Here is an 11,092-nt window from a genome sequence, read left to right as displayed (position 1 = left end):
TTTTCCTGTTTCCAAGTGAATTATTCTCTTTTCAGTTAGATATGAGGAAGCTTCTTGAATGAGAAATGAAAACATAAAAACATAAAAACATTTTCAAAGAAAAAAAACAAGAAAATGCACCTTTGGGTGTGCATTTTATGTTTTAATTAAGGAACTTCCAAAAGCAATCATGTAACATCTCATATCCCTACAAGTTTCCCACCCTTCGTGCTATGTTTGCATTCTCATTCTTCAAGGCCTTACATTTTTAAAAAATGCATAAAGTGATTCACTGAACCAGTTGGGGAAAAAAGGCTTGCAGGCATTTGGTATTGTTCTGTCCCCGACTCACACACGCACACAAACAGTCAGCCAGGAGTTAATAAAACCAGCAGTCAGGAATTTCTTTGAGATAACAGCATTGGCAGCAACCCAGTAGCTGCTTGCCATAAACTTTACTCACAAAGGGAGGTTTTCCTCCTCCGTCGGATAAACCAAAATAAGTTCACAAAGCCAAAGAATTGTCAAGTCCAGTCCATAATAAATCCAAGGAAGGCATATAACAAAGTTCCAGAAACGAGTATGACTTGCTAGCTTTTCAGTTTTGTCCGTCACAAAGCCTGAATGGCCACCACACCCCCTTTTATTCCCTGTGGGGTGTGGTCCAGTGACTCAGTTTAATCTCTGGCACGCCTCCTTCTCTGCTGCGCGCGCTTGTCTTTCCGACGCTGTTAGGGATCCAGCCAAGACTTATCTCCATCACTGTCTAACTGCGGCTGCTCGGAAGTGCCTGGCTCCTGGCCTATCTCTTCTCCTTCGGAAGACACCTGAGGCATTGCCAGAGAGGAGGGTCCTGGAGAGGGAGGCCTTGCCAACTCCTCTCCTCCACTTTCGGAGTCTTCTCCCTCCGATAAGACAGGCTCGGGGATCGGGGTCACAACAGGTATCAAATTTTGTAACCCCAATGAATTGACAAATGTACTAATATATTTTAAAATCTTAGTCTTAAGCACTACATTGCTCAAGTGTATTTTTCTCCTTGCTTCGTGTTCTGTGTACAGTGAAAGCATTTGCTCCTTTTTTCTATAGTTTAATTTGTCATATTTAATGGCAAATAAAGAGGCACAATATGTCACAGCACTACAAATTTTATTGGCACCATTTGTTATGTTGCAAACAGTAAATTCACCCAGGTTAAAAACATATCATAGGATTGAGGCTTCTTTATCAGCTTCGATGCAATGTAACGTATCCAATTTTGTTTCTAATCTTAGCAAGGGTTTTTTTCCTCTTTTCATTTTGGGTAAAGGGATTGCAAAAGTTGTCAATGGACATTTTGACTCCACTGTAAATGTAGTAAGTATTCTAGATATAGAAGTAACTGAGACAAGACATAGTCAGAACAACTGTACAAAATGACGGTAAATGCATGAGTGAGGGATTTTAGTGGGAAAATATTCAAATGATTTTGATGGGAAGAAATCTTGGCATGTTTCTGGACCAGCAAAATAGCTATGCTGGCACAAATCCCAAATAAGATTTTTTTTTCATAATAAAGTGAATTCCTAGACAAAAACAATCACTTTCATAATAGCAAATTCACATATTAGTGAATGCCTATAAAGTGAGGGAAACCTCTTATTTCAGGTTATTCACATTGTCTCCTCCTTGAATTTACCTTTTTAACTACTTCCAAGAAGTAAACATTTCCGTGTCCCAATCTTGCCACAGTAAAGAAATATCTTCATTCTTCCCCTCTCATAAACACTTTCGCTGGTTGCCTAATAAATAAAATGTGACTGCAAGGAGACAATATTTTGATGGAAAAAAACAGTGTTCAGCATTTATTGTCAAATGTGTAATAAACCAGACTAACACAGGATAAACTGCATGATTCACTATAGAATAAAGAAGTAAAATAAGAACACTACAAACAGTTTCTCAGAAAACAGTTCAATTTTTTTTTTATCTTCAGGTCTGCCAAAGGAAATAGAAAGGAGAAGAAAAGGTCAGCATCTTGCTTCAGGTCCAAAAGAACCCATAATATATGTCACATCAATTTCCTGAGTTTGTATCATACCTCAAAGACAAGAGCTAAAGATAAAATAGCAAAAACTTGATCTGAGATAGTCACAATTGCAAACTTTGAAAAGGGATTTGAAATTTCAAGTGGTTTGACAACTTACAGAATTTGCTATAGGTTGAGGAGGAAACCTTATTTATATACTCTCATGAAAAAAGGAACAATCAAAATATTTTCTGTAAAACAGATTGGAATAAAGACAAAAGTTTATAAAATATTGTTTTTGTTGTTGTTGGAGCCATGGGCCAATTTAGGGAATTTCAATGGTGTACGCCAAGAAAAAAATGCCATGATGACTTCTATGAGGGTCAAAAATCAGCATCTTCCTCATGTGACTTCCTTCACAAGGCTTCCATCTGCATAAGTTGTTGCAGGGACACAGTCACTGAGACAGGGGAGATGAAAGGCATATATCCTTCCAGGTATCCAAAGTCAGGGAGAAACTTTTATCTATTGATCCAGATAATATGACTACCCACTGGTTACCATTTTTTTTTGTCAGGGTGTGGGGCGGGACAGGACTGGACTGATTATTATTGCATTATCTATATATGTTCTTGGTCTGTCACCATTTACAAATGCAAAAAACAACTTCTTGGTTTGGTTAAGCTTGGTGTTGCTTTTGTTCCTATCATTGTATTCTATTAGATTAGTCTGTTTGTAGTTTAAAAATGCCCCCATGCTTCTTGACTGGTTAGTTGCAGAGTTTATATTATTATTGCACTCTGTGCATATTCTTGAGTTCAGTCTCGATTTCATTACAAGATATAATGGGCCTATCTACATTAAGTATTTTTGCCAGGTCCATTCTGTTATATGCTACATTATAAAAGGCATGTATATGCCTTATGTATGTAGAGTGAGTAGATAAATTTATATGCCTTTGTAAGGTTACTAAAGATGAGGCAGTTGCATTAGATATTTTTTCTAGAGGGATACAAAAGAGAGTTCCCATTCTGCAATCCTATTTATCTTTACTCACTGAAAATATTGTAAAGCTATTTGCCTTCTTGGATCTGGCTGAAATGTGTGTTCTCCACATCTTGTGCAAGTGTAGTTCCATGATCCCTCACCATTGGCCATACTTCTTGTTGGGGTTACTTCAAGATGCAAGTCAGTAAAGGCCATAGGTCCCTCACTCATATTAGATGATACAAACGTATGTATCACATACATTAATAATACATTCTTGTCTCTCTTAATTCATGTCTGTAGTCTGTTTATATTCAACAGCATATAGTTAACCCCATATTAACAGTTGTGAAGTACACATATTAACAGTTGAATGATATTAATATTCAGTGTGTTCTCACTTACTGTAATTTCCCACAATAGAAGCCATATAATCAGTTTGGATTTAATTATACATTACTATACATTTTTAAGTTCAAGAGCAACTGAAGTGTTGCTCAGTAGTTGAGGGAAAGTGGTAACAATTTATGGCATTTATTCTTCATCCTCATTTTCTTAAATTATTGCTATAACAAAACTTATTAAATAGGTAATTATGAATTGTTCAGAAAAAACCATTGGAAGAAGACAAATAGTCAAAGATTAATTATTCCACTTATTTCCATATTTTAAAATGGTTATTTAGGAGAGTTTTTAATTGCTTCATATTTCTCCCATTCACTTTGCTTTAGAGCAACAGAACAACTTATCATCATACAACTATATTACACAGTTAGGCATCTTGTTATTAGGAACCACCTAAACAGGAATCCTGCATATAGCCAAAGCTTAAATACTATGGTATTCATAATAACAAACTATTGCTCATTTTCAGAATTATCTTGTGTTTTGAAAGCTCTTTAACAAAATATAAAGCATTCTTACATACCACTCTTCCTAAGTGATCCAAATAGCAGTACTATTGTTGTAAACTAAAGGAGCCCCTGCGGTTTTACTCTGCTAGTAGTTGCTGATTATAGGGGGCAGTGCTCATCTGTTTCAAGGGCCAGCCTTGTCCTTGTCTGAGAACATTTTCATGGTCTTGTGGCTAGCATGATGTCACAGAGCACTGTTACTTTCCCAGCATATGGTAACTATTTATCCACTCGCATATGCATGCTTTCAAACTGCTAGATTGGCAGGAGCTAGAGCAAGGACGGGAGTTCAACCCTTCATGCAATGCTCGGGTCTCAAACCCAAGCTGTCGGCTTTCCAGCCAATAAATCCAGTGTCTTAACCACTGAGCCATTGCACCACTCTGTTGTAATCTAGTATAATTTACTTAGCCGAGGGGGCCAATATTGTCCAAAGATCCTTTCCGTAGTCTTCAGTGCAGAATAGTTATGGAACTGATTATGCAATGTAATTTTCCACCTCCCTCCTAATGTTTAAACAACTTTACAGGCTGTACATTCGTTTCAGAAAGTTTTCCAATGTGCCTTAAGGCATTATTAAAGGTGTTACACTTTTTATCCTATATATAATGTCAAATTGGGATTTCTAATGCTTCAATATGAACTTAAACATCATCTCTGATGCTTTTCTATCTTCTGAGATTAGCCAAAGAAATCTGGGAAAAGGGCCTATTATGTCATAGCATCTTTACTGTTGGCAGAATACTTAGACTTGGCTCTAATAGTTTTTTTTAATCTCACTAGCTAGGACTCTTACCTCCTCTCTAATGTTTGGCAATGTGTTTATTCCATTATATGTTTCTTAGGGAGTTTACAGACTTTAAATGCAGCTAGTTCAAAAGTATTTTGTTTGAAAAAGGCAACCTTATAAAGATATTCGCATACTCCAGTAAACCTTTCTAGTCTCTTCAGATATGCAATTATTGAAGTTTTAACAAAGATAATGATAGGGAGAATGGCCTCCAGCCATCTTCTTTGCTTTTAGTATATGGCAGTAATTAAAACTTTATTTCCCAATCAGTTTAAATGGAAATACCTTTTTTCAGAAAGTTCTTCTTTTCATGAACATAACTATCTTCTTTCACCACAACAGATGCCAAAACTGAAGTAACATCCTAATAAAGAATGTTATATTATTTCTATCCTATCCTCTTTCCACTTGCAGGGCTCGCAATATGGTAAGCCAACAACCAAAAAGATCTATTGTTTGCTGGTATGTAGCTTGCCCATTTGTGGAATACAAACAAAAATCTCACTAGCAGTAAAGAGAGACTAGGTGGAGAGTACATAAAGAAAAAAAAGACTATACATTCCAAAGATTAACATTCCAGCTTCTCCATAAAATATTACAAGAAGTGCATTTCTTTTCAAGAGGTTAAACTGAGATAATACAAGAGGATGAAATCACTAAATCCAATACATAAAGTTAGCTAAACCAAATACCAGGGCAGAGCAGAGAGCAGATGGGCTGGTAAGGAATAAACCCTGTTCTTGATTCTCAAAGAGAAAAATGGATTGCACTTCCCATCTGAGCAACTCATAACAGTACCTATTTGTCCCAGAAACTTCTTCAAGGATAACAAATTCAGCATTGTAGTCAGTTTGATAGTGAAGTTTGGATCTTGGATTTATGGATTCCAGATAGGAGTTAACTATGCAAACCAATATTGTTCGCACTTCACAGTGGCTAAGCATATATTCATTTGTGGAAAAAAAAACCTTCCAAACACACACAAGCAAAAATCTATATGTGACGAGGTAACATAGCAAGGAACAAAGCTAATTTGCAAGTCAAGCTCTTCACATTTCATTAAGTAATGCAACAACATTGCTTAGTTTCTATAAAGGTTTCCATTCTTATCCATAGTCTCTGTATCAATCATAATTAAATGAAATCCGCAAATAACCTTTGACATCAGTTCATCTATTTACACTCAGGTACAAAACTGGTGAATAAAACACAGGACAGTTAATATTATAGAATACAATATTCAAAGTGAAAGGGCACCCTGAATAGAAAGATGGAAAATATTTTTTTTCTTAACAACTAAGATGTTATCTCTTCAATCTCATTCTGTTTCCAAAGTAAAATATCATAGTGTGTACATTGAGAATTTATTTCTGTATGTATGTTTAAACTAATGTTTAAATAAATTATATCCATCATATAGAGATATTGTAAAAGGCTTGTGTGTGTATTTAATAATGTTAAATCATAACCCTTATTCTTAAGACACTGTGTAGATGCTAGCCAAATTTTCATAATTTTCCCATGCTAATAATATATCAAATAACAGTATCAATAGGTCTAGGGAGGCCTTGAATTTACAAAACAATACTCATTTGAAAAGTTCTTCCTTTTCTAATTTAATAGAAATAACCAAAACAAAGTGGTTTTCAAAACAATGCTTTTTAAAACTGTTCTAATACAATTGCTACACCACATTCCAGAGCACTTAACAAGAAATATTTACAGGTTGCTAAATGTATTAAATAATCATGTAAAGAAAAATGCTTTTATTACACATCAGCCAAAAAACACAGGAACTGAACAATTAGAAACGTTAACTTGTTAAAAAAAATTAAATATTATTCAGAGAATACAACACCACAGAAACAGCACTTTTTAAAAAGAATCAGTAAAGTTAACTATGTGCAAAAAGTACCAGTTTTAATTACCAGAAAGAAAGAATACTGGGAATTGAACCCTTTGATTTGTATGTTTACATATAAAATTAAAACAGGCTTTCAATTGCACAAATCTTTATCGACCTCATATATACATGTTTAATGGCATTTTGAATTAACAAACGCCTACATTGGCAGGCCTTTAACATGCATCATTTTCCATTTCAAAATTTATCTTCACACTACGGGAATGCTGAAACGGGTAAAGATCTATAAAATTCTTTGAATTTGTTTATACAAAGTCACAGATTATTTTAAAAGAAAAGAGCAGCTCCCTACTTGAAAAAGAACTGAATAGAAAAGAGAAAGTTGTGTGTTATCATTGTCAATCAGCTACTAAATTAAGAAATCAAAATAACTTCAATTTTTCAAAACAATTTTGATTAGGATGCATTTTAAAAGTAGACTAGCAAATAGGCGGACACAAAAACCAACAAATGAGTGGAGTTACTGCACATGCATCACTGAAGCAAAGAAGTGGTGGCCATATCCAAAATCACAATCTTATGAATTACTTTGAAATAGGTCTATGTAAATTGTGGCATATAAAGTTTTTAAAAAAGTACTTCCATTATTTACTGAAACACCTACTTCTTAAAAAAATATGTTAACTTTCCCCAATTTTTAAAATAAAATGCCACACTATAACTGCACACTTTATTTGTTAAAAGCTAGACTTGGGTGATACACATACAAAAACTTTCCTATAAAACCACTACCCAAAGGAAATGGACTCCTGCCATGCTAAACAGGCAACAGATAAAGCAGTTTTATTGCTTTTTTGCTAAGAAGTGGAAAAAGAAAGAGAGAAAGCCTACATCCAGCACGTTACATTTTCAACTTCAAGATAGTGTTGCCATAACTTTTACGTAAATGGGACTGTCTAATAAAACTACATTATACAACAGAATCGCAAATTGGGGTGATTTGTTAAAAAATACTACTTTGATGCAGTGGCTTGCAAAAATGTTTATAAAACATTCTGCTCTTCTATCCAGTATTGAGTACGTCGACAGTCAATGCCACTTCAAATATTATTAATGGGAATTTTTCTCATGAAAAAGGCTATCTACATTTTACAGCATACAGTATCTACTTTAAAAGCTAGGGGCAAAGCCACCTTTTTTGGATAGTAAATCAGCCTTAATAGTATATGATAGGACACTTAATTGTAGGGCACAGTTAAGTAAGACCTGAACATACTTAGCTGGTTAAACTAACACTAATCACTAGTAAGTACAAGGCAGGGGACCTGCTGAGGTAATTGAGAAGTCCACAATCAGCACGCTGTACATTTGTTATCCTTCCTGTTTCAAAGTAAGCTGCCTTTTTCTTCTTTGGATTAACTTAAATGTTTGGAACTATACAACCAGGGAAAGAGTTTTTTGCTTTCTTTTTTAGTAAGAGTATTTGAAGTCATAGTTTTAAGAGTCAAATTATAAGACAAAATATTTTGGGACCATATCAGATGTAAGTTACATTGTAATTTATGAAGCCCAGGTAAATCCATTTCACATGCAAGGAAAGCCCCATTATCCACTAGAAAGTAGATATATGAAGAACATACTCCAAAATAAACTATGTTTTCAAACCCAGTGTAGCTCAATAATTGCACAAGTGCCTGTGATATGCCAAACACAGGCTTCTTTTCAGCTGTACAGGTGGCAGAAGTTCTTTTGTGATATACTTCTTACCATCACCGAGAAAAGCTCATCAAGACTGCAAATCATTTCCATCTATGAATATATTCTTCAAGAAATGACTCTAGCAATTTATACAGAGTCTATGCAGAATGTTATTATCCACTATGTTTCAGGTAGCAGATAATCAATTTAATGTCTCAAATTATGTTTTTGCAAAAAAGTAAAAAGATATTCATACAATTTAATACACTAAACTCTATTACTTTTCCATTGCAGTTTCAGAATGGAAAAGAAACTAAATTAGCTCAATACCAGTTCTCTTTTGCAGAAAGAAATCTGCATATATTTAATTTAAGTAAGAAATAGTTTCATTCATTATAAATTGAGATACGAAGAACTTTAGTATACGTAAGAACTACTACATCCAACAGTTATTTAGCATTTTGTTCTTGCATTTGATGCTTGCAATAAGCACATAAGTGGATATTTTCTGGGAACTTGTTGGAGAGTGAACACACTAAGAGGGAACAGCCTCCCATTCACCCTCATATTTTTAATTGCAAATAAAAAATGACATTCAAACTAGACTATGCTCATTACCTGTACGTAAGATCTCTCAAGCTAAGTAATATCATCTCTACATTTGGAAAAAAGGATAATCAATAACACTATATATAGAAAACATCACAAGGTCCAGTTAGAATGTTGCCTTTTATATGTGGAAACGACAGCTATGATCATGAAACTTTCTTCCAATCTCTCTGAACTGACTTCTCTAACTTTAATTTGGTCACAATATAGACTAATATATATTCATAAAACAGACAGTTTAGAATTGATTTGTTAAATAAAACCTTTTGTGAAAATAAATCCCTGGACTCCTTTCATTTTTTATCTAAGAAAGTGAATTAAAGTCATAAATATCTTTAATTACTTTCATGTTAGAGAACCGTCCTGTCTGCCTCTTTCAGGGAAAATAAAATCAGGCATTTGAATCAAAACTCTTTAGGGAATCACTGGGAATACATTGTATAATAGAAACTATTCAACTCTACTGTATAGATCAATTCTTCATATACTGTGAACTATTGGCCATAATGAATACACTTAATGTCACAGTAAAGCTTATGTTTTGGTTACCTCGGTATAGTTTGCCTTTTTGAAACAGGCATAAAAATATTCTATATAAGGGTTTGAAATAGTTTAATACAGACCTACGCCAAGCATATAAGGATTTTTACCTGTTCAACATTGAATTACAATAATGCAGATTTTTCTTGTCTTCGAAGAGCTTTGTTATGCATGGACAACTGCATATTATTATTCAACTAGTTACTTGTCTGATATGCTGGACCATTTTCTAGATTTAAGAATAGACAAGTAACTTAGCCTGAAAGGGCACATCATTCTCTTCAATTTAAGCTGCTTCTGAAGAAGACTGAATAGATCTAACAAAATAATATAGAACTTCAAATTATGAACTGCTTAAGAAATAAAGAGCATATTACAAATCTGTTCTTGATTAGGAACATTAGTAAGAATACATATTAGCTTAAAAACAGTCCAGCAAATGTTGCTGCCTGAAAGAATTTACAGTACCATTATTTACAAATAAGACAGAGTGAATACAGGAAATTTTACACATTTGGTAGTTGACAAAGTTATTAGTTTGCTGATAGCAGTCTATCAGAAACTGTTAGTAGGGAAGACTGGACAGTCACCAGTTATTAACATCATAGACTAGTTCTGAAAGTACTAAAATCTATATTTTAGTTGGTTTTGTAGCCAACATCCTGCCTTATAAGGAGAGAGAAAAAAACACAATACAAAAAGAAAATGGTGCTGAGGTGTATTGTGCATAGGACTTCCATTTAATACCACGAATCCTACTTAAAAACATGAATTGCAACCAAAGTCAATAAAGCACATATGAAGAACTCGCACTCCTGCATTCACAAATTCAAGATGATTTAATGATGTTATGATACTTCTATACATAATAAAAGATTGCAGAGCTGGCTATTTGACTCAACGAAGTATGTTACTTGCATTATCACTTGGATAAGATGTTGAATCTCAAAAATAAAAGAAAAAGAAAAAGAAAATCACACAACCAGCAGTTCTGGTTACATGAAGAGAAACGTTGCTTAGAATTTAAACCACAACCCGGTATGAAAGTGAAATATGACTTGTCTTGGTCCAATCCTACAGAAATAGTTATTAGGTATTGACAAAAATGCATTGTTCATACAAATGTCATCATATAAAAACTTTTCTGATATGAATGTTAATAATCTCAAACTTCTATAATGAAGGAGTGAAAAAGTAAAATAAAAATCCAGCACAAAAAAAAACCCCACACAACACAAGAGCAGTAACAGAAGTTGAAAGCTTTCCCCCTTAGACAAGAATGTTTCTGTACAAATGTTTTTGTAATCTAATACTGTCTGAACACTATCAATAAAATGGCTACTAAAGCCACGATAATATCCCAGGAACATTTAAATATGTTTTTTTTTTTTTTACAATAGTTCGGGTCCATTTAATCAGTTTACTTTATATGCACCGGCCTTTCATCTGATTTTAGACGTTTTCTACGTGGTTGTATAAAATCTTCATCTGAATCATCAGTTATTTCAGCATCATCTTCTTCTTGCTCGAATTCAGGTAAAGGCTGGAAGATCCTGCCTGGGTATATCTCTGTAAGTTTATCTTCAAAGTATAATGCAACTGCTTTCCCTGCCTGTGCTACTTCTGAATCAACCTGCAAAGTAAAAAAGATAGTAACATTCACCAATTGGTAATAAACATCTCTTCAGCAAGTGTGCATGGTC

The 11,092-nt window shown here is 34.1% G+C and overlaps 1 protein-coding gene and 1 long non-coding RNA gene across 5 annotated transcripts in view; both read right to left on the bottom strand.

The window, feature by feature from the left end:
• Positions 1 to 1,794: 1,794 nt before the first annotated feature.
• Positions 1,795 to 3,974, bottom strand: LOC117663794 (uncharacterized). Its single transcript, XR_004590813.2, has 2 exons — positions 3,903 to 3,974; positions 1,795 to 1,956 (listed from the first exon to the last, which is right to left on the bottom strand). It is a non-coding gene; the product is annotated as an uncharacterized LOC117663794 (long non-coding RNA).
• Positions 3,975 to 6,269: 2,295 nt separating this feature from the next.
• TRIM33 (tripartite motif containing 33) overlaps positions 6,270 to 11,092 on the bottom strand; it is a 61,085-nt gene continuing 56,262 nt past the window's right edge. For all 4 annotated transcript variants that reach the window (XM_034414262.3, XM_034414264.3, XM_034414263.3 and 1 more), the window contains one exon: positions 6,270 to 11,022. In XM_034414262.3, the coding sequence (XP_034270153.1) occupies positions 10,810 to 11,022 (213 nt within the window). In that variant the 3' untranslated portion in view covers positions 6,270 to 10,809. The remainder of the gene's footprint in view (positions 11,023 to 11,092) is intronic.

This window comes from Pantherophis guttatus, chromosome 3, assembly GCF_059756535.1.
Source record: "Pantherophis guttatus breed Tessera chromosome 3, ASM5975653v1, whole genome shotgun sequence".
Taxonomy (NCBI): Eukaryota; Metazoa; Chordata; class Lepidosauria; order Squamata; family Colubridae; genus Pantherophis; species Pantherophis guttatus.
This window is presented reverse-complemented; position numbering and strand designations above follow the sequence as displayed.